The sequence below is a fragment of the Anopheles coluzzii genome, chromosome 3 (genome assembly GCF_943734685.1).
Source record: "Anopheles coluzzii chromosome 3, AcolN3, whole genome shotgun sequence".
Taxonomy (NCBI): Eukaryota; Metazoa; Arthropoda; class Insecta; order Diptera; family Culicidae; genus Anopheles; species Anopheles coluzzii.
This window is the reverse complement of record NC_064671.1, coordinates 10,276,327-10,303,185: the sequence shown is the minus strand read 5'-3', so window position 1 is coordinate 10,303,185 and position 26,859 is coordinate 10,276,327. Positions and strand designations below refer to the sequence as shown.

At 49.5% G+C, this 26,859-nt stretch overlaps 3 protein-coding genes across 6 annotated transcripts; 1 reads left to right on the top strand and 2 right to left on the bottom strand.

Moving 5' to 3' along the window:
• Positions 1-12: 12 nt before the first annotated feature.
• Positions 13-6,969, bottom strand: LOC120960113 (uncharacterized). The gene is made up of 9 exons (XM_049610705.1): positions 6,703-6,969; positions 6,133-6,631; positions 5,683-6,062; positions 4,900-5,616; positions 3,900-4,037; positions 1,643-1,901; positions 1,343-1,570; positions 1,056-1,271; positions 13-989 (listed from the first exon to the last, which is right to left on the bottom strand). Exons 1-9 carry the CDS (start codon positions 6,838-6,840, stop codon positions 79-81), a joined length of 3,486 nt encoding a protein of 1,161 aa, XP_049466662.1. The 5' UTR covers positions 6,841-6,969; the 3' UTR covers positions 13-78.
• Positions 6,970-7,661: 692 nt separating this feature from the next.
• On the top strand, positions 7,662-24,207 carry LOC120957983 (chondroitin sulfate proteoglycan 4). Of its 4 annotated transcripts, none has more exons than XM_040380482.2 (11): positions 7,662-7,823; positions 13,354-13,869; positions 16,508-16,704; positions 16,774-17,004; positions 17,069-17,470; positions 17,555-18,813; positions 18,872-19,031; positions 19,087-20,625; positions 20,697-20,997; positions 21,065-21,430; positions 21,497-24,207. In XM_040380482.2, exons 2-11 carry the CDS (start codon positions 13,791-13,793, stop codon positions 24,169-24,171), a joined length of 7,209 nt encoding a protein of 2,402 aa, XP_040236416.2. In that variant the 5' UTR covers positions 7,662-7,823; positions 13,354-13,790; the 3' UTR covers positions 24,172-24,207. The 4 variants fall into 4 exon arrangements, with proteins under 4 accessions (XP_040236416.2, XP_040236414.2, XP_040236412.2 ...); XM_040380480.2 differs by having other exon boundaries at positions 7,662-7,880; XM_040380478.2 differs by lacking the exon at positions 7,662-7,823 and adding an exon at positions 8,260-8,897.
• A 200-nt stretch (positions 24,208-24,407) lies between these two features.
• On the bottom strand, positions 24,408-26,606 carry LOC120957990 (uncharacterized). Its single transcript, XM_040380490.2, has 3 exons — positions 25,966-26,606; positions 25,870-25,884; positions 24,408-25,724 (listed from the first exon to the last, which is right to left on the bottom strand). Exons 1-3 carry the CDS (start codon positions 26,165-26,167, stop codon positions 25,297-25,299), a joined length of 645 nt encoding a protein of 214 aa, XP_040236424.1. The 5' UTR covers positions 26,168-26,606; the 3' UTR covers positions 24,408-25,296.
• Positions 26,607-26,859: the final 253 nt, after the last annotated feature.

Below are 26,859 nucleotides of genomic sequence, written 5' to 3'. Positions count from 1 at the left end.
ACACACACACGCTTCGAGAGTAAATAGTAGCTGCGTTGGTTTTATTTTGACCTATAAAACGGTTTCCAGCATGAAATCTTAGTTTAACTTCGGTTTCCTCATCCCGAGCATCATGTCCCGGGTCTTTGGTTTCGATTTCGGCTTCGGTGGTGTCAGGAACAGCCCCAGCACTTTGTAAAACACGACCGCCGCGAGCAGAAACACGAGCGCAAAGAACCCGACCACATCCACCATCAGGTACTGCGTCCAGGACAGGTCGATCGCGCGCGTCTTCAGATGCTTTGCGCCCTTGTGCCGCATCACGTACTCGATCCAGTGCATCGCTTCCTGCATCGGCGGCACGAGATTGTCCCGGAACAGTTCCGACGCCCGTTTTGCCTGCTTCATGAACGTCGGGTTCGTGAGCAGCTCGTTAATGCGCGAACCGAGCGTGATGACGTTCACCTCGGGGAAGTTGAGCGTCAGTGCGTAGCCTGCCTGCTCCGCCTTGAGCGCATTGCGATGCTGATCCCCGTAGAACGGTATGTAGAGCATGGGCACTCCGCGATAGATGCCCTCCTGGCTGCCAAACATACCGCCGTGCGTGATGAACAGTACCACCTTCGGGTGGGCTAGGATGTCGCTTTGGGGTAGCCACTTGCGCACCATTACGTTTTTCGGCAGCCGGGCAACGTCCTCGTTTTCGTACTTCCACAGTACGCGCTGCTTGATATTGCGGAACACCTCCAGGAACGCTTTCATCTTGTCCTTGGGCATGTCGGCACTCTTCATGTACGAGCCGAGGCTGAAGAAGATGACACCCTCTTTGGCACCGTCCAGGAACTTCCGGATGTCGTCGGGTAGCTCCTTTGCCGGCTTGATGTGTGCGCCTGCCACATTCACCAGGCCGGGGATGGTGGGCCGCGGGGGTGACGTCGACAGGTGACTGTTGACCAGTATCACAGAGATGGACTTTTCGAGATCTCGAATCGAAGGCATCAGCTCGGGACCTGTCCAAGAGGTTGAAGAGATGATCTTCAGTAGGAAGAAATTCTGCAGCATTACTCGGCACTTACCTTCAATCTTGGCAAAGTGTGTCTGAGCGAGCCTGTTCTGCTGGGGGATGTAGTAAAGCTGCCGTATCACCAGATCGGCCAGTGAGATCAGAAAGTTGTAGCACCGCTCGGAGAATGTCATATCGTCGGACAGCAGCAGTACCGGGTGAGGAACAAATGACCACGGTGTAACGAGTCCCATCGCTTGATCGATGTGATTTGCATGCCCAAGGGTGCCTACAATATCGAAAAAAGGGGGAAGGATATTACTCTGCGAGCTTTAAAAGCTTATATCATCCACTTCTTACAGAGCGTCACGATCGGCGCCCGGTACTTGTGGGCAAACATGAGGAACGCTTCCTGATAGAACTGCTCCGAGATGATCACATCAAAGTCCGTATCGTCCTGCTCGATGAACTGCTGCACATTCTCGTCCTCCAGCGCGTACTGTGTCGTCGAGATGCCTACCCTCCAGTAGAGGAACAGGTTGTTAAGATCACTGTTGTACTTCGAATCGTAGATATCCGACACGGGAACTGAAAGCAAAGATGTCACTCTTTCGGTGAGTGTTTGTGGTGTATGATGTATCTCATATGCTGCCAACTTACAGTAGTAAGGTATATCGTACGGTGGATCGATCAGTATTTCCGTGTAGTTGCGGTGCGCTTCCTTCGCAGGGAAGTTAGTGATCGCCGTTACCTCGTGCCCCCGGGACAGCAGCTCCTTGACGAAGTGCTCTATCCACAGCCAGTGGGATGGTGCTGGGAATGGGACGAGGAACAGTATCTTGCCACATTCGACAGACGGTGGACCGAGGGCGGTAAATGCAACAGCACAACCGATTATGTACGACAGTGCGCGGAAATGCTGCATAAGGGAGGAAAGAAGAGGAAGCAGATAGTGATGGGAATTTCGGTCCAAATCTGTTAGGTTCGTTCCAATCGAACGATCGAACGTAGGTTCAAATTAAAAATTAGGTGATTTGCATCTACATGTGGTGGTTGTTCATGGGATGGGTAACGAATGGACAATAGATGAGAATACTTGGACATCTATAGACTGTATTGTAGAGTAGACGAGAAGACTAAACAACAAGGCCGTATACACTCTTAGATGTTGTAAAAGATTAACTTGTAGCATCAAAACCTTCTCTTTTTAGTATAGTTTTCTAGCATTTTTGTCCAATATTTGTTATTTTGTTCCTTATTATTTGAGCGGAAGTGTGATAAACATTTCCTTATGGCCATTCCACTAATATTGAAGTAGGTCCAAAAGAACAGTTCCATCCATTCGCTAAAAATGGAATAAGGGGCCCATCACTAGTGAGAAGGAAGTATGTGATCAAGTTAGACCCATGGGAATTGCATAAATCTGCTCGATCGTAACTCAGTTCTCGTTTGCAATGGCACAATCGAGCGGAGGTATTGCAATAGGTAAAACAACACCGTACAACCGGAACCGGGTAGTTTGCTGTTGTATGCATGGGAAAAAAGGAAATTAATCAGCTGTCGCTCAGTTGCAGAAGATCAGGTAACGATCGTGTTATGGCAACTTCAGAAAAATAGATTTTCAAACTTGTTTCATCAGCAATATTACGAAAAAAAAGCAACAGCACAATTTGATTGACAATCTTTTACGCTTGCCCGTTCTGCAGGCCCGATGCATGCCAAAATGCATAAAAGCTTGGCAGTTTGCCGGCAACCCCCGCCCCCCCCCCCCCCCCCCAGTACAACCTCAAGACAGAGCAGTAAACCTCTAGCTCACTATAGTGAACCTCCATTCCACAGCATCAATACTTCCATTGGCAATTAGTTCTAGCACACTCAGCGACCGTTCATCGCCAGTCCTCCAAAGAAGACGCCCGTTCGTTCGTGGAGGAGTTGAGGATGGGTTTTGGGGTCAGCGTTTTTGTTAGGTTGTTTACTCCGTGAAATGAATTGTGCCAAAAACAAACCGTGTCAGGAACGTTTCTCACACACACTCCCATCCCCTCCTCAATGGTCCACTGGAATTCACCAGTTTCTTGGCGGTCTTCTTTGCTCATATTGTTGGGGAAAAACTATTTTTAATCAGGTTTAACCAAAATTTTCCGCACTCCGTTCTACACAAAGATCGACAACCGGCACACACGCTGCAACCGTTTTCTGTTGTTGTGTGTAGTGAACCGGTTGAAGTGTTGGTGTGCAAACGTGTGCCAATCGCAATCCGAAAAGAATTCGCGGAGAATACAAAAACAACAACAAACACCCTTTACCGGCATCATAATCAAAAACAAGAGCAACCCTTTTTGCCCCCCCCTCTCTTCTTGGGGCAAATATACAAAAGGCGATAATACGGCGGTGTACTAAAAATATTCTTAATGTTTACCAGCGGACGCCCCGAACCGCTACCACCACTACCACCACCAGCACCACGGCCGCAAGCGTCTTCTGGCGGGCGCATGAACTTGGCACTTGGAACGGGGCGGCACGCCCGTGCTTCTCTCTCAGGGCGCGTCCTATTTATAGTGGAAATTTAAAATGCTTCACACACATGCCAAAAACACCCATATATACACCGGTGGTGCAGCTGGGGACACCCAGCTTGGTTCGGTGGCAGCGTTCGGTGTCCGTTGTTCGAAAATTCGGCTAGGAGGTCATGGGGGGAACGCATTGATAAATTGTATAGCCCCTTATCATCGTGGTGCGGCGGTTCCGATAGTGGCCTTGATTGCTGTCCGCCTCATGTCTCACCAAACCCCTACATCATACTCGTAGGTCAATTTAATGTCAACCCCATTTGGGAAGGCGGTTGGTTCGGTGCTTATTAGTGACGCGACGTCGTCGTCGTCGATTCGTTGCAGCCGTCCGGGAGGAAATTGCTTACCATTTTGTAGTATGATCGATTAGCTCCCGAGCCGAGCTGCCGGCCGAGCACGTTTTTGCAGGTGTGTAAGCGGGTCGTTAAATTGTAGGCCCGGCTTGCTCTCCACGTGTTTCCCGGGGAAAAGGGCCACAACAGCCACGTTCAACCTGGGTGGAGTGGATTTTGGGTGGCAGAGGCACCTATTTTTTATCCGTTATGCAATGTCCCGGCCACACTCGCTGTGCGCTGCATTGCACACACATACACTGGATGCACTTTTATCACGCTGTCGCCCTGGCTATAATAACGCGGGGTCTTCACGCTTCGTTGATGTTATCTTGTCCCACTACAAACCACTAATTTTGGTCGTTAAAATCTGATGAACCCCGTCCGCAATAAATAGAACCAAACAGTAGGCGACGACGACGACGCTTCTTGCTCTCCACGTGTCACGCGGCGTATAGAGCGCAGGGAGGAACGGGTGGGTGGGGGAAACGGTAACCGTAAGTGCACTGTGTTTTCGGTGAGATTTTTCCGATCCTGCTCGGCCGTGTGCCGTGCCGTTACTGGCTTCTGTGTCTGCCGAATGGCCCCGGGATGGATGCAGCTGCCTGCGCAGTGTGTTCTACCGCAGTAGCCTGCGCATTACTGAGAGTGAGAGAAAATGTGTGTATGAGAGAGAGAGAGGTACAAAATGAGAGAGTGAGAGACAAAGAGCGGGATGTCATTTATCTTGAGAAACAGAGCGCGCGCGTTCGCACCGGCCTGTTTACTGATAAATGGTACACTTTGTATCTGTCAGAAGGGAGAGAGAAGGAGGATTATGTTTGATAAACGCACTTGAAAGATGAAGTTATGTGTGTTTGTGTTTTCTTTAAACATACACACACACCGCATCCGAAACCTTTATTTGTAACTGACTCATGCTCTAACTAAAAATCCGATAAACAAACCGACCCTAACCACATGCATCTGTGTGTGCGCGCGCCGGCTCCTTATCTCTACACACGCTGTAACATCACTTGACTTTGACTTTCTCTACCCTGCGATGGTTTATCACCGACCAACCCTTCTTCGCTAGCTTCCTAATCAACCACCACGCACTGTAAACTACCAGCAAGGTCAATGACAAGATGTCCAGCAGCAGATACCGATACCAGGGCATCTGTACCGCGGCCGACTTCAGATGAGCGGCTCCCCGATGGCGCACGACATACTCGACCCAGAACGCGGCCTCCTCCAGCGGATCGGTTGGATTATCGCGAAAGATTGCCGACAGCCGGTTGACACTCTGCTGGAACGTAGGCTCCTGCACGATGCGCTCTATCTTCGCCCGAAAGTCCTCCACCGTAACGTTGATTACTTGGAGCGTTAGGCCAATGCCGGCACGTTCAAACTTTAGCGCATTGCTGTGCTGATCGCCATAGAACGGGACGAACAGTATTGGGCGGGCCCAGTAGATGGATTCCTGCGTGCCGAAGATGCCACCGTGCGATACAAAGAGCTTCACGTGCGGATGAGCCAGCACGTCGTTCTGGGGGATCCAGCGCTGGAGGAGAACGTTGGGCGGAAGGTTGGGGATTGTGTCGGCTTCCCATTTCCACAGGAAGCTGTACTGGGGGAGGCTACGAAACAGGGCCAGGAAGACGGCTAGGGTTTCCGGGGGCATGCCCGAGCTTCGCAGGAAGGTACCGAAGTTGATGTAGATGACGCCACCGGGTGCTGCATCCAGGAAGCTCTGTGAAAGAGATGTTCTTCTTTAAAAATATACTTCAAGACATCAATATTAAGGATCTAACAGTACCTTCAAGACTGGTGGGAGTGGTTTTGCTTTCCTGATGTGAACCCCAGCAATATCGATCATCCCATTGATCCGTGGTCTTGGACGGGATGAGATGATGTGATTATTTACAAGCACCACACTCACGTTCCGTTCGAGATCTTCTATGCTGGGCAGGCTGGAGGTTGCATTTTGCGCTCCAAAGTACTTCTCTGCCAGCTTCCGCTGCTCGGGAAGGTAGTAAAACTTCCGATTGTATGCATCCCACGCGGACAGGAACACGTTGTACGCTCTCTCGGTCATCGTCATCCGATCATCGTACTGTACCATAAAGTGTGGTACGAAAGACCACGGCGTTAGCAACCCGAACGCACGATCGATATAGTCCGCATGCCCTAACGTATCTGGAAAAGAGTTCACAGTCAAGATCAAACTGAAAGTGTTTGATGGCTCTGTCCCCCCAAGAATACTTACTGATAGTCACGATCGGCACCCGGTACTTGTGCGCAAACATCAGAAACGCTTCCTGCACAAACTGCTCCGCTATTAGCAGATCAAACGTGAGACCCTCCCGTTGCAGGAACGTCCGCACATTCGCACTCTCGAACGCGTGCTCCGCCGTTTCCAGCCCCAGCTTCCACAGTATCGACATCTTGAAGAACGGATCACCGAACGATTGCGATTTGTAAAACACTTCCATCGGCAGCCCGTTCGCTTCGAAGTCGTATATCGGCTCGATCAGTACCTCGTGGTAGCGGTCGGTATAGTTGGCACCGTCCGTTCGCAACCGATAGCTACTGATGGCCGTCAGTTCGTGACCTCGCCGCAGCAGCTCGTGTATGATGTGCTCGAACATCAGCCAGTGGCTCATGCCGGGGAAGGCCGAAACGAGCAGTATCTTTGCTCCATTGCCACTTTGTGGTAGGAAGCCGATCACACCCAACACTGCAATCAACAACAAGCTGAAGTGTCTCTGAAAAAATCGGAGAAAACACAACATTAGAAAGTGAAATTCGCGAAGAGCAGATCCATTAAATCTTATACCATTCTAGAGCAAAGCGCGAACACAACCACCGTACACGACTGCCGAAGACGATCGAAGGGCTTCGGTGGATTGTGGACACGCCACAGGCCACAGCACTGTGTAATGGTCGGTTTTGCCATCTTCGTCTTGTACAGCATTCACAGCACTCGCTCCTCTGTCCGTGTGCTGGTGTTGGTGCGCAAGGGCACTCTCGTAGCCACAGTCGCGCGTCTCACCATCTCCGAACCGTCGTCCAAAGAGAGCAACAGATGATTGAAGGCAGGTCGGCTTTCCCCTGGCTGGCCTGTGAGGAAGGGGTCGTTAAAACTCGCACAGCACTGTAACACCCCTTAGTCACAGTGGCTCATTCATCACACCGAGAAGGGAGAGCGATAAAGAAAAGCTATCGATCGGTACTTACTTGTGTGTTTGTGTTGGTTTCGGTTTGAGTTTATGTACCGATGTGTGTACAGCAGGGCTCATAGCCACGAACCTACACCCGGTAGCATTTTCTTATTTATTCAGCTTCAGGCGGATGCTGCACGAAATTCAGTTTGACAGGTACAGGTGTTTGCAGCGCCGAGACAAATCCTGCGTGCGCCGACGTTACCAAGGCAACCAATGGGAATGAAATCTTCGAAAACGAGGGTCGTTAATCATCATCACAGCAAGCGGCAAAAAGGAAAAAAAAAAACAAAACAGCAGTTCATAATGCATCTTCATCCGACTTTAATTACTCCAACCACGATTGTTGATAGAACGCTCACTTTCAAGGGGGACTTGAGGCCACTCAGCAGCATTTTGGCATTATCGGAATTCCACCAATTAAGCGGTGCGATAAGTCAATTCGTCTTCTGACGAATTTCCACCGACCGGCTTTTCCACCGACCAGAAGCTGCGATTTTTATCTCTCTATCTCTCTCTCTCTCTCTGTTGCTCGCTGTGAGATCTCTCGGGCGCTTCGTCGTCGGGTTTTCCTCTCTCGGGAGCACCAGCACTGAACGGCCGGCGAAAATGGGAGACCCGCACACGAGACTCGCCGGGCCCATCGGGTCTCGCGTAACGGCTCGCGGGAGTGGCCCTGGGACCTCACTCGTAACGCATCTTTCAAACGAAACGGATGCCATCTGGCAGCGTGACGGTGAGTTTTGCGCGAGGGACATCGTGTCGCTTGTGGACTCAAAAACTGGGGAAAAAGGTATATAAAAACCTAGTGACGTTTAGAAAGAATCGTGTTGTAGTTCCGTGTTTTTACAAGAATTTCCAAAAAAACGTGTTTTTCTTTTCGCGTTCCCTTGGCTTCCGGGAGGATCGATCGTTTGTGCGCATACAGGGCGAAGACGGGTGTGTCTGTGTTTCACCGATTTTTATGAATTGAGCAACATTGAACGGAAAAGAAACTCCCGCAAACGAATATACGCAGCCAAAAAAAAAACAACTAAAAAATGTGCGCCATCCTCTTACGCATACGCATCACCCCAGCAGGGTGGGTGAGCGCGCGCACGCCAGTAAAGAAAATATAAACAGACAGTTTTCGGCACAGAACCCGCCCCCCCCCCCCGGTCCCGTCGCGTTTGCAGACAGCGTCGGGAAAAAGCTGACGGATCCAAAATCAACGCACGGAGGAGGCGATGGGAAATGGTGAAAACTCAAGTGAAAAACCCCCCATTGGTTTAGAATTAACGCGCACGGCGACGCGTTTTGCGTCTCGCGTGTGTAGAAACAAACCAGGGAGTGGTGGGTGAAAGAGGATGGGTGTGTAGCGTAGTAAGGATTGGTTTGGGTGCTTCAAAATTAAGTGGAAAACAGCGGTGTAGGAAAATGGTACGCCCGTGTGTGTGCGGGGTGCTTTACGGGAATTTATTTTTGTCACCGCCGCACGAGAAGACCCGAATCACGCAGTCCAACAGCCTGCTGGCGGCGGGAAGAGGGATTTTCCCGTCTCCCTGCTCCGGTGTTCCCGTTTTGGGGTGTGTTTGAGAGAGCGAGGACGACGATGGCGACAGTGGCGAAGATTTGTGTGCGATCGCAGTTGTGTTTCGGGCGGCGTGACATACGGTCGGCTCTTGGCAGATCGCGTAGCAGGAAGCGAGAAAATCCCTGGGGGAAGATCGTGCAATTCGTGGAAAACCTTCATATACGGTTATAATTAATTGTGAAACAAGTGTTGTGAAAAAGAGAAAATTAATTAAAGTGGAAAACAACCGTCAAAAGTGTAGGTTTGTTTTTGGCGAATTAAAACGAGATGATCTCGTTCGCGATCGTTTTGGGATAGTGTGATGATATCTGGGACATGCGGCTCCCGATCTTCTTGCCATGTGTGTGTGTCTTTTCGGGGCAATTCAGTCTCAGTACGGTGAACGTGACAAACTTCTTTCCCTAAAAAAACTAATAAGAAAACAGAACGGTTCCCCTTGATCGTCGCGCGTCTTGTTGCAGTGAAGCGTGCCATGATGTGAGTCACCACCGTGCCGCAACCGTTGCCGGATGATTCACGGTTGACAATCACGATCGTTTGCGCGACAGCAGCAGCAGGGTACGTCACGCATTCACGTGTGTGCTTCTCAAAACGTCAGGCAGAGAGTGTGTGTAATATTTTATACACCCGCCAGCAAGCACCGTAACGCTGAAGTTCAAGCGGAGTTTAGGAAATGCTGGTGAATTTGCTTCTTACGCTGCTTACGTTCCAGTGCCGCGCGAGTGTGCGATCGACACGATCGTGTTTGACGATCAGCCTGCTCTACCTAGCACAACCGAACCGACTGACCGGCGATCCCGGCCTGGCAGCGTGTATTTATAGCGGCGCGTATGACGAAGGGCCTATACCGTGCCATGACAGCAGCAGCAGCAGCAGCATGCTGCCAACGCCACCATCGTGGACATCCAAGCCGCGCACCATCACTCAGCACATTACCAGTGGCGTAAAGATGCTCTGTTTGGTGATCCTGGAAGTTACGATCATTATCGCAAAATTCTGCCGCCCTCTTTCGCCTTCAATCGTAAGAAGACGCACGCAAGGAACCGGATGCAAGGGCAAGACGATTCGTTATATTCTTGCGTTTCTGCGGGTTATTAAAATTCGCATGTCGCTTTTGGGCGATCTTCTACTGCCGGGGCATTATGAAATGTGGCATATTGCGAGATGCAGATGAAACCCTCTTCTTGGGGGCAGCCGGCAGAGGTCGTCAGAGTGTGAGACGATCTGGTTCGCTGCAGTTTGATGCTCCAACCTTTTTTTGTTTTTCTCTCTCTATCGTTTCACTCCCTTGAGGGAGTCTAATACACGGACGAACGTCACGCAGGAAACGGTATGTCTTGTCAATCGTCAAACCGTAACCGTAAGCCACGGTTCAGGGTGCGTCTTCCAAACCCCACGAACGATCGGAATGTTGCTAGAGGAAGTCAAAGGTTTACGAAGTTGGGAGATGCAAAACTAAACACACACGCGCGTATTCTTGGACGAATTATTTTGGCAGTTTTTGTTTTGTTATCTTCTTCTTGGGGTTTGCCTTTGCACTTATTCTCGACTTTGCCCAAGAATGCCAGCTGTCGGAAGCGTCAAAAAATGAAATACGGCAAGAAGTTTGAATGCTCCAAAACGTCAAGACGCGTCGTGTCTTCGGATCCATTTTCCCCCCACTAGGAATGAGGTTTTATTTTCCCTTTTTAATACTGACAAAAGGGGGCACGAGCAGGGTAGATGTATTTATATAAAAAAACAAAGAACGCACTCAACTTTACCGGTCATGCGTAACGAGGTGTACGCGCATTGCGCTACCGCAACGCCCAGACACGCTCCTCTCCTTTAGATACGCCGTTGCTGTAGATCGTTCAGATTCGATGAAATTTATTTGATCGACCTTACCCGATAGGCGGTCGGATCCAAGTTGGCGAATGCCAACGCCGACCCTCTTTAAAAGTGGATTAATTACTTTACCCACTTCGCCCACGTGAGCATTACGACAGTTGCAAGCGCGCACACACACACACTGTGCGTCGGTTAAAGTGGCCACGCTCTTCTGGCCGCTTGTTGCGTACGTTACTAAATGGGGTGGTGAAACTAGCCGGAAATTGATTGCAATTTCACACGTTCTACCCGTATTGGGAGTGTGGGTCCGTTTGTGTGCGATCTTTAAGTGTGTTTAAGTGGTCAGTTGAGTTGGCCTGCTCAGAGCTCAACCAGTGGGCAGGAGCTGCTTCCTCAAAGACGTCTCGTCGCTACTGTAAAGTACCTTCTCGAGGACATTGACATCTTCAGGTCTGTACTGCTCCACTGCTTGTTAGGATCAGTTTACAAGCTGTTTCTACTAGACATCTACGCCTCTAGACATCTTCCTGCTTCCGTCATTAAGATTGGAAAATAGAATTCTACATCCCTCTATCGCGCTTCACACCTAAGCCGTTAGTCATTTTCTCTACATTCTCTCCACTCTCCTACGGGGGCATTTAATCCTGCCCGCGCTCACGCGTAATTTATGGCTAATTAACTGAAGCACGCCTTAAAAGAATGACTGCGGACTGGGTGGAAAATAGCTTCCGATCGCGAACCCGCGGACACCCAACACCTTCAACAAACACCATATTATTGTCATCATCACCGAGCGGCCCGAAGGCAATTTATGGCGCTCGGGACAAGAATAGGAATTAAAGATGGGCCTATACAGGCTGGAAAATTTATGGAAGCTAGCTGTATGTGCGGGGAGTTTGATCCTGCACTGCTTTTCCTCGCGTTTTCATTCTTAATGGCCGTAAGCGATGGACGGTGATGTGTGATGAGTGTGTTTTGTAGTGCCGAAGAGGAAGACATTGTTGAGCAATGTGTAGTTTACATTTTTCCTCCGTCCATCGTTCTGGTACGCTGCCTTTATCCATAACTGTAGGTCATTAATTTTTACACCCCCTTTTTCTTTTGGTCTTTAAGTCCTTTCCAATAAAATCTCCAAAACTGTCTTAAAGCAACAATGTCAGACAAATGTCTGACTCCTTCTTTTTGTGTTGCCTTCTTTCTGCGTGACTCTGACGGCTCTGCTGTCCTCAATCTGAGCCAAGAGTGACAGACCTCCTTCTTCTCTTATGAGGGAGTTTTCCTTAGTAGGTATAGGAGCACCCATAAACTAGCTAATTAACGTGGGATAGTTGGGTAAATATAGAACCCGAGTCTGTGTGTATATGTGTTTGTAAGTGGATTTCCCATTCGAAATGGGCAATCGTGTTACGGTTCCAAATCGAAATCTTAATCTTCCGAGAAAAGGGCGACGCCTCCACGGAGCAAGGGGGTGCAACTTCAAAGACGGTGCATTCCCGTTTGATGTTGCAGTAATAAGCCAAACTAGACACAATTTTGCAATAAAAGCCAGCGCTTTGATGAGCTCTTTTAGTTCTTATAACATTAACCTGCACAAGAAGTGATTATACTGGTTTAATAATTAAAAGCAACATAATTGTGTCCGCCTCACACACACACACAATTGTCCCGTAGATGTTAAGTAGCTTGTCATGTGACACAGTGCGATCACTAGACGCTAGGGATTGATGGTACCAGGTTTGTTTACCTTTTCCGTTTCCGAGGGGTTGGAAAAACTGTGCGACGATCCGCCAAGTGTACACAGCCACTCTCCCAACGATCGACGCCGGTTGCAAGTGCGTTTTGCTTTGCTGCGCTTCGCTTTTAGCTGTGATGAGGCTAAATTAAGAGGACCGTCGCGGACCGTTGGGGTTTTAACGCCCCTCGAGAAGAGGCAGCATGGGCCGGGGTAGTGGGGGGGGAAGGTAGTGCTTTGGGACGGAACAAAGAGGATCCCGGGGGATAGAGCGATGATGATGGTACGTCGTGTCGGGGAGGGTGGGCAGGTGGAACATTGGCATCGGTAAAGTGCATTGGCTTGGTTCTTCTGAGCTGTCTGAGCGGAGAAGAAGCAAACGAAAAGTGACTAGAACGGGGAATACGTAAAAGGTACTTTTTGGGATATTTTACTCCTGCAAGTATGCAATGGCGTTACATTTGGTACAAAAGCCCGGTTTTAAGCGTGAAATTTGTTGCTTGTGGGTTTATAATAAATCAAATGATTTCAGTTTTTTGGATTAGTCGAAGCATTTCGAAGCAACGAAACAAACTGATCCATCCACGAGCGCATCCTCTCCTAAGCATTTTCACTTTCCACGCCTTCTGCCCTTTGTGAAATGTAACACCAATCGTCACGTGAAGCTGCCGCCGGTACAGGGAAATGTGGTGAGAACACATTTTTCAACGCCACCCTCCCTCTAAACGCCACGATCGGCGTTGGTGGTGACGCGCAGGGCATTATCGTGCGTTTGTTTGTTTGCGTTTTCAAGCGTTGATCGGGCCGGGATTACCCGATTGATGGGCCCCACGAATTCGGGCGCAAATTTGTTTTGACCGCGATGCGACAACGCGTGATTACTGGAATGAATTAGTGTCCCCGTCCCTTCCCGTCCCCTGTCCCCTGTCACCCTGCTCGCTATGGCGCTTTGGGATGAACCACGATCGGAATGCAGCGCCGATCTCGCGGCAGCATCGCGATGTCGCATTAGCTGACATCGCTACGGAGAGCCAAAAACAACCAAACAAAACCACACAGCCTCTCCTACTCGCTGTGTGTTTGTGTTAAGTGATTAAGACGTTTTAAAATTTCATTCGCATTTGATTCTAGCGGTAGCTGTTGTGAAAGACCTCACCGGTGAGGAGGGCGCCGACAAGGGGAGAAAGTGCCTATTGTTGTGGTGCCGTGCCTCGTGTGTTTTGGTGGAAGAAACAGAAGAAAAAAAAACAACGAATAATGCAGCTATGTTGCTGTAGTGAAATAGTGCAATGCGGGACGACAGACGAAATATGGCGACGGTGAAGTGTGTTGTGATCGAAAAGGAATGCAAATGTGTGAAGCGAATGGTGGTGATCGCATAAGAAGGCATAATTTATGCTCCAAACATACATACATACATACATACACACCGTGTTTCACACAAAATACACACAGCTAGAGCGTGTCAGGCCGTGTGTGTGAGTGTGTGAGTGTGGAGCCAAGGCTCAAGTTAATTATCCCTCGGTAAAGCCAGTGTACCGGCAATACGGGCTTGTTACCCGGCGGCCATGGATCAGCTACAGCGCCGGATACGGATGTGGATATTTATCTCAATTCTAAGCCTAACGCTCATCGATGCCGTCAAGGGTAAGTACTGATATGAGGGAGTTGGGAGAAAAGATTGAAGGAAAGCCGCCGTAATCATAGGAAACGCACAATCTTGCGTTCGGAATCACAGCTAAACGTGCAGCACGTGCGGCACACTGGTGAGAGCCCTCCCTATTGCTCCTTAAACAGAGCGAGCGGAAAAGTTGACGATCATGAAGATTAATGAATAAAGATGTCATATGGTCGAAAGGTGGCGTGGTTTAGGAAAGGGAATAAGACGGAGGGGAGCGGTTTAAAGGCGACAGATGGTTTCCCTTTTTTCTCCTCCGCCTGATAGGTGCCGCAAACATACACTCTACCAATTAGGGTGTAGTGAAGCTAGTAAGACGTAATCGATATCGTTTATTTTTAACACCCTTCGGAACGTTGTTAAAAACTAATTCAAGGAATATATTCTATGGAGAGACTTGTTTAATTCAGTTATCAAGAGCAGTCATCATTCTAAAATTATCGAAGAAACATCAAATGTATATCAGGTTATTGTTAGATGGATTTTTAGGGATTTTTTGAAGAGCAGCTAAAATACAGATGATTATTATTAGGAACCAATACTAAACAGCATGGGGGCGGTCCCGTGGTACAGTCGTCAACTCGAACGACTCAATAACATGCCCGTCATGGGTTCAAGCCCAGATTGAACCGTCCTCCCGTAGCAAGGAGTGACTATCCGGCTACATGGTAATGAATCGAAAGTCTCGAAAGCCTGTATAGGCCGGCATGTCTGCGCAGGACGTTACGCCAAATAGAAGAAGAACTAAACAACATCCATTTACGATCAAAGTACTAGTGTGACCAAGATCTTAGTCCTGCAAAAGTCGATCAATGATTTACATAGATTCTGTTTGTGCTGTGTTAGTGTTATCCGGCGCTACAACCGCTTTGCGATCTTGGCTTGCCTCAGGAGTGTCCGAAACTGGTCACGGTCTTGCACCTTCGTCTGCCCATCCGTTATCCCGGCCTCAACACCATCCTGATACTTCAATTTGGGCCTACCACGACTCCTCTGCCCTTGTGGACGGCTTAAAAAGACTTTATGGGCTGGAGATTCGTTTTATACCTTTTGAATAACTCAATCCAGATACGAAAATTCATTCTTAACTTCATTCCTTTACAATATCTTAAATTGAAGGTAGGCAAAGGAATAAAGCAGAAAATATTCCGATGTATTAGTTTCACTTGAGATGATCATCTTTTGAAGGAAGTTGAACTTGAAAAGATAATCTGAAGAAAAAAGAGATATATTGATGTATTTCATTGAGTATCTCTAGATTGCATATCATTTTTCATTCGCGGGCAGCGATCCAATATCATATGCTTATCATTAAGCGCATCAAATAACTCCCCATTTCCCCCCCAAAGACATCTCAAAGCCTCTCGCGATATAAAGACATAAACCCATCACTCCACGACTCCACTTCAGGGAGATCGGGTAGGAAAATATTAAACCATCTTTCTACACCCGCTGAAAGACGAAAGCACTCTCATCTAGCACTAATAGCATACGTAAACCCATTTAATATGCCTGGGGAAAAATGAACTGCAGGGAACCATTTCGAACAGCCAGTCCGTCCGTCAGCAGTACATATCGATTGACGAATATTGACAATACCGGCGTACGCGCGCAGCAGTAACAATACCGAGAGGCGCCCGGCCCAAACAAACAAAAGCCAGCACTGCGCCAGCCCTAACAGAGGGAATCTATAAACATTGTACCGTGCCGTGCCGTGGAACACTCTAATGGATGGCAACAGCAGGATCCCGTAGAATTCAAGGCCGCACTCTATTCCATCCAGTGTGTGTGTAGCGGTGTGTAGCGGATCGGGAACGCACTCTAAACGTGCTCAATTGTTTCAAAACGGTTGAGCTGTGTTGTGTTCCAGATGGGGGCGGATGGGGTGCAGAAAATGGAACGCACACATGATGCGTGTCATGTTAAACGGTTTCCAATAGTTGGACCGAATTCCAACTCAGCGCCAGATACTCCGTGCCCGATGATCCCGATCGTGACGCAACTCGCCCGAGGGGATTGGACGTTGTGTTTAGTTGGGGCGAATGTGAGGATCACCGTATTATTGTTGGAGATTCTAAAATAGACATGCTCTAAGGGTCCATGTTTGCGTGCAATACAATGGATGTTGTTCTTGAGGCATTGTCACATGCGTGATTTGTGTGAAACGAGCGTGTACTTTGAATCGTGATCAATGCTGCTACATGTCCCCGTAGGTTCGTTGCCACCCTGACCTAGCTCAAACTGTTGATGCTGTCTGCTGCTTACTCGATCAAATTTGACGCCTCAAACCTCACAGCTTACCCAACATTGCTCCCATCGTGTTCCGATGAAAGCGATGAAATATATATTCGACGGTGGAAGCTGTTAAACGCCCCGCGATCGACTTTTCACACCTTCCATTTGAATGGTACACGGTGAAGAAAAAGTCACGTGCGTTCGATGTTAAATCCCCTTCTGCTCCGATCATTCCCATTCTCTTCGCATTTCGCTCAATTAATCATACGCTTTCTTTGGACTTTCTTGTTTTTTGGTGTGCTGTTGTGCTGCATCTCATTCCACTAAACCTCTCATCACCTTCGCGGAAACGACCGGCGCAATGGCTGGCAGTATCGTTCTATGGCGCCAGCCACATCACAATCCCGATGCAGGAGTCAAAGATGTCCACCAACATACGGTTACGGTTCCGCACGCGGCAGGACAATGCGCTGATGCTCGTAACGGCCGGCCGCACCGACTACGCGCTGCTCACGATCGATGGTGGTAAAATTAGGTTCAGCTTCAAGATAAATGACTCTCAGACGGATGTAAGTGTGTTGTGGCGTCTGGTTGTGGTGTATCGTTTGATCTAAATCTTCCCTTCCCCGTATGTCTAGCTCTGGTCACCGGGAACGCTAAAGATCAACGATCTGCAGTGGCATGACATTTCAATTTCGCGCTACGCCGCCAATCTGACGCTCCAAATCGACGAGTACTTTGCGACGAAAACGCTCCCCCCGAAGGTGATGGAGCTGAACGTACATATGGGCGTGACGCTCGGTGGGAAGGGTGACTACAACGAGCCGTACCTGAGCGCACTGCCAAGCTTTCGTGGTTGTATCGCTGATGTAAGTGTTTTGGGGCATCACATCTTTGGGACACTACTTCAACAACTTCTTCCCTATATTGCAGGTATTTTACAACAACATTAACGTGTTTAAACGCGCACGGGAAGGTACTGGGCATCCGACCGCCCACGATGTGTCGTGGATCTGCTCGCCCGAGTTTGATGCCGATCGGGACGTACCGATCAGCTTCCTGGACGACGACAGCTACAGCGTGCTGCACAAACCGACCTCACGGTCGGGCGATCGGTGGAGCTTCGAGTTTCGTACGATCGAACCGTTTGGGACGCTGCTGAGTAACATTCCACGCTCGACCAAGCACGACTACATGATGCTGGAGATCGTGCAGAGCAAGCTGCGGCTGCTGGTCGGCAAAGGATCGAACGCCGTCGAGCTGATACCGGATCGGAACGTTTCCGATGGCAAGTGGCATAACGTTTCGATTACCTACAGCCCGATGTTGGTCGATGTGAGTAGCGTTTCGGATCTGTATTCGGTGGTTTTCCGGTGGTCAAATTTCACCTGGTTTATGACCGTTCTTTGCTCTGTTTAGATTATGGTCGACGAGACGAGCAACAGTGCAACGTTCGCGAACGGCAGCAGCCAGGTGATCGAGCTGGAGGAAGACTTCTACATCGGTGGTCTCGATGCGGAGCGGCACCGGAAAGCGTCGCTCAAGCTGATCCGCGAAACCGAATCCAGCTTCAAGGGCTGCATGCGCAACGTCATCCTGGACGATGAGGAGGTCGGCTTCCCGCACTTCAAGGTGACGCACCACGTGACGGTGGACTGCGTGTGGAAGTATCCGTGCATCGAGAAGCAACCGTGCATTATCAGCTCGCAGTGCCAGCACCAGGGCATCGAGGACTTTATCTGCTACTGCGACCAGGCGTACTGCATCAAGGCGGACTACGGGGAGCGCTATAAGATCTTTACGCGCTCAATGTCCCGCGTAGAGCTGGAGCTGCTGGAGATCAATCCGATGGAGGTGATGGAGGGAGGGATTGCGTTTCTGTCGCGCGAGTTTATCAACGTGCTGTTCGATTATCCGGAGATGGGCGTTAAGGAGGCTTCGATAGTGTTTCACATCGTGCAGCCACCGAAGCATGGGCGGGTGACGATCTCTTCCTATGGCGCGGAAAGCAACAGGACCGTTACGCAGACTAAGTTTTTCTCGCATATTGATCTCAGCACGGACAAGGTGAAGTACACGCACAACGGGGATGAACATCCGACCGATCACATGACGATCGATATGCAGCTGATGTCGTTTTCGAGGGAGTCCAAGCTGCCGGACGTCTCTGGGAAGCATCGGTTTGTACTGCACGTGAATGTAACGCCGGTGAATGATCCTCCAGTGTTGCAGTTGCCACCGAACAGGCATATCCGCATCACGCAAGGTATCCCCAAGGCGATCGGTACCGATGTGTTGAATGCGGATGATCCAGATAGTGTTCCCGACACGCTCATCTACACCATCCTCATGAGTCCCAACTCAGAAGCTCAACAGGGACGGGTGGAAGTGAACGGGAAGGCAGTGACAACGTTCTCTCAGTCGGACATTAATGCGGGCAGTGTGACGTACGTGATCAACTCGAAAGGATCGGAAGATTCACACTTCGATCTGACGGTGCAGGTGTCGGATGGGATGGAAACAAGCCCAGCGAGCTCGGTGCGTGTCTCTGTACTGCCACTGCAGCTGAGAATGATCAACAATACGGGGTTGGTGTTGATACACAAGTCAGCGGCAACGATCACTCCGTACAATCTTTCGTTCGTACCGAATGCTGAGGAAGAGAATGTTGATATGAAGTGAGTAGATGGGAATGTGACACCAAGAGATGTGTTCTAACCGCTGGGTCCTTTCCAGGTTCGATGTTGTGCAGTCGCCGCTGTACGGAAACTTACAGAAGCTCCGAACGGTGGACTCTTCGTGGGTAAATGTTGACTCCTTCACCAGCAGCCAGGTGGCGTTGGGGCAGATACGATATCTACACGTCACAGACTTCCCTCAACATGACGAATTTAAGGTAAGGAGGTCTCTTCCACATGATCTTGTCTAACCTGTATCTTCTTTCGTTCTAGTTCACGGTATCTCTCGGTCCAGTCACAACCCCAACGTACGATTTTCGAATATCCTTCACCAAATTACGCATCGGCATCGTGCGACAATCGAACATGCACATCAACACGAAAGAAAACACAATCCGGGCAGATTTTCTCTTCCACCAAACGACTCCAATCGTAACGCTTTCCCGGAACGTCATCTACACCGTCGTAACGGCACCAAAATTCGGTGTAATTTACGTCGAGGGACATCCCCAAACGGCTCGCCCGGGGCACTCCTTCACCCAGCACGAGATCGATAAGAATCTTATAAAATATCGTACCTACCGGTCGTCGTACGGTAGCTTCGTCGATACGTTCGAGTTCGTCGTATCGGTACCGGAGTGTGAAGATGTTCAGGGGAAGATGGACTTTATCTACACCCCGCCCGACTATCTGGCCAAACAGATCGTGTACCAGAAGCGCGAGAAGCTGTACGTACACGAGGGCAATAAGACGGCACTGTCGCGAACGCACTTTGAGGTGTACTTTAACAAGTTTAACTTTCTTTCGTTTAACCTGACGCATCACCCGAAGCATGGCAAGATATGTTTGATAAATCCACGCACGTTTGAGGCGAAAGATATTGGAACGTTCACGCTGCAGGATCTGTTCCTGGGGGACATTCACTACTGTCACGATGATTCGGAGTCTACGAGGGATAGCTTCCGGTTGCTGATCCTTTCGGATGATGAGACGGACTTTCAGTATGTGTGTGAGATACAGGTGGAGATCACGCTGCAGAACGATAATGGGCCGTACCGGGTGTTTGATAAGGTGTTCCATATAGTGCGCGATGAGACGAAGTTGCTCACTGCCGGGGACTTGAAGTACGACGATCCGGACATTGAGACGCGAGCAAATGATATCGAGTATCGGGCGGTTGCCTGTACGAACGGGGAGCTGTACAAAAGTGGTAAACCTTCGGAGTTGTTCACGCAAGACGATCTTGACCATGGACGGATGCTGTTCATGCACAATGGGACGGATAATGGAAAGGTTTCGTTCATTGTGACGGACGGACTGTACGAAGTACCCGGTTCGTTGGAGATCGAAGCATCGGATCCATTTCTGCGCGTTCGCGAATCCAATGCCTCGATCGTGCAGGAAGGTCGAGCGGTACTCCTCACGAGCAGTGATCTTAACATAGACACTAACTTAAATGCGAAACCACAAGATATCGAATATAGGGTAATGGATGGACCAAACAATGGGCTTCTGAAGATGTTTGTGCCAAAGTTTGATACAGGGCAGCTGCATCGGCTTAACAATGCATCGACCGCATACAACTTCTCCCACGCGGACGTACTAGCCGATAGGATCGTGTACTGGAACCGGGATGTGGCATCCATGGACAGGATCAAGTACCGGGTGGGGACGAAAGGTGTGTGGACGGAAGGCGAGGTGATGATCCGGATCTATCCACCGGCTTACTGGGAGCAGCTACGCATTCGGCGCAACCAGACACTGTTTGTTGAAGAGTCGACCAGTGTGATCATATCACGTGATGTACTTGAGGTAATATTTTGTTCAGGATACTTCAAGAAAAGGAGTATTTTATATTAATCTAATCGTTTGCTCACCTCCAGATAGTACATCCAAACATCTCACCAGGCGATATAACGTATCTGGTAACGACACAGCCCCAACACGGCTATCTCGAGATACAATCGATCACCTCCGACGACGAGTACAACTCGAAGGTGTTTGATCAGTCAACGATCAATGCAGAGAAGATGTTCTACATACAGGCTGGTGTGAATCAGTCGTCCGATTACTTTACGTTCGATGTTACGAATGGGATTACGTGGTTGCGTGATTTGATGATGAAGATTGTCATCATTCCGGAGCACTTGTACATCCAAACCAACGAGATCGTTGTGGAAGAAGGTAATCTTGGATGAAGATCCAATGTTTTTGGGGAACGTTTTTTGACATCTTCTCATATGCTTTGTAGGAAAAACGGTACTACTAGAGCCTGGAGATATGGTACCCTACTCAGAGTACTACATGGGCAAGATCCTGGAGTACAAAATACTGGACCATCCACTGCACGGGAGCATACGGGCGGGAAAATCTTCCAAAGTGAATCGCTTCACCCAAAAACAGCTGGAAGCGGGTATGATCACGTACGTGCACAATGGTAGCGAGAACTCGTCCGATACGATCCGGTTAGTGGCGTTGAGCCGGAACAAGGAGAGCGTACCGTTCATCCTGTCGATCAAGATACTGCCCGTGAACGACGAGATACCGCAGCTGGTCACCAACACCGGGCTGCACATGTGGATCGGTGGAAAATCGATGATTGGCAGCAATGATCTAAGTATGAAGTGTTCAAAATCAACCGGAAACACTATCTAACCTGCGATCTGTTTATCTTCTTTTCCAGTGGCCCAAGACTACGACACTCCACCGGAAAATCTGACCTTCTTCGTGCAGCAAATGTCCGGCGGGTATGTCGCGTTCAAGGATAGCTACAACAAGAAGACGCACTCCTTCACGCAGCAGGACATCAACAGCAACGTGGTGTACTTCATCCACGACAGCAGCAACCAGAACGGGAAGGTCGTGTTCTACGTCAGTGACGGTGTCCACAACACCACAGAAAATGTGCTCCACATCGTCACCAATCCGGTCGCACTGGAAGCGATTCGGAATGAGGTGCTGCACGTGTTCCCGCTTACCCGCAAGCAGATTCTCCCCGACCAACTGTACTACAAATGTTCGGATGATGATCGGGACGTGCGGTACGTTGTGACGGTTCCACCACAGATGGGCCGGTTACTGTTCGAGCAGGTGGAGTTTGGCTACTCGAACGAGATCACCGAGTTTACACAGTACGATGTGGAGAATGGGCGCATCTTCTACGAGCATACGCACCCAATGGTGGAACTGAAGACAAACGATTCCTTCTACTTTGACGTGACAGCACCGCTGTCGAACAGTTTAGTCGATCAGATCTTCAACATTGACGTTTCGGTGTCGTCCGGTGGTCTGTTGCGCTTCCTCCCCGTTCCGAGGATCACCATCGAGGAGGGCGAATCAGCACCAATCAAGCTGGATCTTTCCAAGGTACTGGAATACCTGGAAACGCGCGCCGGCATCGGTGCCCCCGAGCTCTACATCGAAGTCCATCCGCCCGCCCACGGGCTGGTCGAGCTGGAGGACGAAAGCCCGGAGGTGAACCGGTTCTCGCTGAACGATTTCTACACCAACAAGGTGATCTACAAGCACGACCACTCGGACACGGTCGAGGACCGGATCGCGCTGGCCGTGTTTCTCGTGCCGGGTCATCTGTTCCTCTGCAACATCACCATTCCAGTGACGATCAATCCCGTCAACGATCAGCCATTCCATCTGCTCACGCCCTCTCCACACATTTCCGTGATCGAGGGTGAAAATGAAACGATCACCTCGACCCACCTGCTTACGGAGGACGCCGATACGGATCCGCGCGACATCGTGTACGATGTGATTAGTGGGCCGAACCTGGGCGTGCTGTTGAAGATATCGGACGAGGGCTATCCGCAGGACATCATCACGTACGGCAATCAGTTTACGCAGGCGGACATTAACGAGAACCGCATCATCTACACGCATTCGGGCAATCCGCAGTCGACGACGTTCTACTTCAAGGTGTCGGACGGCAAGTTTAAGCCGGCGTACGAAATATTTAACATCAAAATACTACCGATCACGATCCTGCCCGGGTTCAACAGCCAGCCGATACTGGTGCAGCAGGGTTCGAACTTGGGTGTGCTGGAACCCCGTCACGTGTCCGTTGAGACGAACGTGCAGAAGAACCGAATCATGTACAACATTACGAAGAACCCGCTGGGAGGTATTATCATTGCGAACAATAAGCCAATTCTGAAGTTTAGCCAGCGGCAGCTAGAGGACGGCAAGATCGGGTACATGCAGACGGACATGAGCCGGTCGAACGATACGTTCCAGCTGGATGCGTTCATACCGGACACGACCTCGGCGTGCCTGGTGGAGGTTAGCATGATCGTGCAGCCGTTCATCATCATCAACCCGATCACGATCACGCCGGGCGATCGGGTACGGCTCAGCTCGACGTTTATCTTCGACAATCCGGCCCAGCTGAAGCTGAATCGCTACAATCCGAAGATAACGATCACGCGACGGCCCAAGTACGGGTGGTTGAAGAAGATTGTGCGCAGCACGGGGCTGGACTATGCAGAGCAGCAGAGTGATAAGGAGATTAGTTCCTTCACGTACAAGGAGCTGAAGAGTGGCGTGATCTACTATTCGGCGCGTAAGTTCAATCAGGACTTTCAGTCCATCAATGACAACTTCGAGTACGTGCTGTCGACCAAGACGGCCCAGCCGGGTCAGGGGACGGTACCGATCGAAATTTACTCACCGTCCGGATCGCACGACATCGACAATGACGTCAACATCGTCACCACAGAGTCTGTAATCCCGCTGGACTATCTGATTGCCGTTTGCATTGCCGTCGCTGCGATCGTGTTGATCCTCATCACCGTACTTCTGCTCCGCTGTCGCTCAAAGGCATCGCACAAGAGCAACGATCTGGACAAGGACAATCCACCGTCTCTCCCGCGACCGCCCGACTTTATGACCCTGAACAATCGAATGTACACACCGTCGGAGAATGAATCACTGCCCGTCACAAACTCCTCCACTCCGCTACCGATCATCAGCAGCATCCCACACTGCAAGGTCATACCGATGGGTGGGCTCGACAACACACTGCAGCTCGACTCCGAAACGGACGACATGATGGATATGCACGGCGAGCTGCTGCCCAGCATCGGTGGCCACGGGTACCGGTACGGGTACGGCGACGAGAACGACGAGTGGAGCTCGTCCTGTGACGTTGGGCCGGACGTTAACTACTCCACGATCTCGCAGCCGCAGCAGCATCTGCTGCTGCAGCAACACCAACAGTTGCTACCACCGCATCAACAGCAGCACATACAACAGCAGCAGCAACAGCAACAGCAGCAACAAATCCTTTCAACGCCACAGTTGGCTAAGGCGAATCCACTACTCCGCCGCAACCAGTATTGGGTCTAGTGGGAGGATCCCCTGGCAGAGGAGAGAGAGAGAGAGTAAAAAAGCAAAACGATTAGTAGTGTGTTAGGGATGCTATTTTCCTGCAAAAACTGTAAATATTGCCAAAGAATACTCACCAAAAACAACCAAAAACGCGCGAAGATTTCGATTTTCGGCAGACTGCAATCGTACGATAAAAGGGGGATCCCCCTCATAAATACTATCATTGTAGTTAAATTATAAAAAAAAACGTGTCCTTAATTGTCACACTCATCGTGTAGAATCGGGATTTTTCTCTCTCTATTTTTAGCAAAAAATTAAAACATAAACGAAAAAAAGCAATTTCTTGGCTCGAGCAGCTATGCGCATCGAAGCTGTGAGACATGCGTACGCACACACACACACACACATACTTTAATGCAATTTCTCGCGGTACATACACACATCCATACACACTCACTCATCACTTAGTGTACTAGTCTAAGTAGGCGAAACCGAGAAAGCCTTAGCATCAATTACAATATAGGACGGATTTTCTCTTTAAAAAACCAGAAGGCAAACGATTTCCATGGACAAGCGTGTGACAAGATGAAACGATAGAACAGAGTGAATGAAAATAAATTCTAAAAAACATAAAATTGTGATGTTTTCAAATACTAATACTGAGAAAAAAGGTCCCATTTTCTTCCTGGAGAGTGATTTGACCATTCGAAAACTGAGCGTTCGTGGTCTGTCTGTGTAAGTAGAAATACTTAAAATAGCGCATAAACGTCTACATAAATCGATCATTTTAAGTAACTTGTTCATATTCAGGCACGTGTAGTGTGTGCTTGCGTTGAAGATCTAAACGTATTCTAATAGAAGGAATCTTTCCACCTATCTTAACTAGCGGCTAACTTACAGCGTAATATCTGATCGGAGGCATGGCCTTTAACGAACTCCTACTGAAAATATCTTCTTTTTCAGCACAAATCTTTTAGAAAACAAAGGAAGCAAACACGTTAAAGTACACGTTGCATTCAAAGACACGCAAAGCTAGACTAGAGTAGTTCCACCGGTCGGAACTGCATAAGGAAAAGGAAACTTAGAAGATTTAAATGAAAGCGTAGCCACGATCCCTTGGAAGGATGCGCTCCCAACAGGGCCTCAATACTTCGGCATCGGGTTCTGGCTGGTAGGCGTCACGTTGCAGGCAGCATTATCGTACGAGTAGCTTTCCGTCGAATCTTCCGCCGGATACCGGTGGCTGATCGAGGTCGTCCCCGTCTGCACCGAATTGTCCGCCTCCGTTTCCGGATAGATGCTGACGGTGGTGGAGGCCGGTGGTTTGGCCGCGTTCGCCCCATTCTTCGGCACCGCTTTGGGGCTCTTGGTGTTGGGGTTCTCGTGCGTGTACCCAACCGGACCCTGTTCCTTCTTGTTCAGCTGTGGCAAGCGGCAAAACTCGCGTATTGCGCCCCGGTACCGGTAGCTCAGCAGCACGATTGTGACGCAGGCTAGCGCGAGCACTATACAGGCCACCGTGTTGTAGATGCCAACGACCGACTCCAGGGCGGTGGTACGCTCTCGGAGAGCTGTAAAGAGCACAGGTGAGGCGGGGTGTGAAAGTTAAACAGAAGGGGGAAGGGACACGAAACAATGCAAACAACACACTGTGCGCACCAACACAGCGGTGAAGCGTCAACATGCGTCATCCCGTGCGCCCGCACAACTACTTACACTTGAACAGGTAATCTGAAAACGGGGAAAAGGGAATTTCTTATTAGAATTTGGTACACTTTTTAAAGGGCATTTGGGTGGAAGAAAAGGGCGTACTTTGGCACTTGTGGAAGCAGCTGTATTCGTCTTTCGCGCACAGTACGCTGCAGTTGCGGCAGCTATTGTTGCTTTCGTCACAGTACTGGTACCGATCGCAGGCAGAATCACACCCCAGGGTGGCCGGAATGGTCCCGAGGGTGGCCAGTGCAAGCAGCAGCAGTAGCCGCATTTCTCTCGGGCTCGAGCAACCGGATCTCATTGCTTTTCCTTTACTGAACACACACACACGCACACACGAACTGCACACGGGCACTGGCACTTCACAACGGATCACTGCAAACACTTCCTGGGACCAATGGCTAAGGCTTCAGGTGAAATCAAATGGGCGAATGATGATGGCGACCACCGAAACAAAACTGATGCGATGCGGTCGTCGATGACTCATTCGCGCACGTTGCGACGCGTAAGAAGAACCAAGATCGCACCAAGATTATGATACACCACCATCAGCAGCCGTAGCAGTGGTGAAGGCTTACGGGCACTGGGCTTATTTGTTGCTTGGCTGAGGCTGTACACCACCACTGGCTGTGTCTATCTGGTCTGTCTAACAGGCAATGTGATGGAATGCACACAGACACCCCTACACAATCACGTACCGTTGTGCTCGTATGTGATCGTGTATCATTGTTTTTTTGTTGCTTCAATGCGGGTGTTTGAGTGTGTGAGTACTGGTTTGAGCGTACAGGTGTGCCATCACGTAAAAAAGAAGCTTTTATCACAAGGGGTGCGCTGCAGCATGATGCTGTACCGAGAGAGGGAAGAGAACAGTGATTTTTATGGCAACAGCATAATGAGCCAGATTTAATTGATTAAAAATATGATCAAAACACAATGAAAATTTAAAAAAATCGGAAAATAATAATAATAATAATAATAATAATAATAATAATA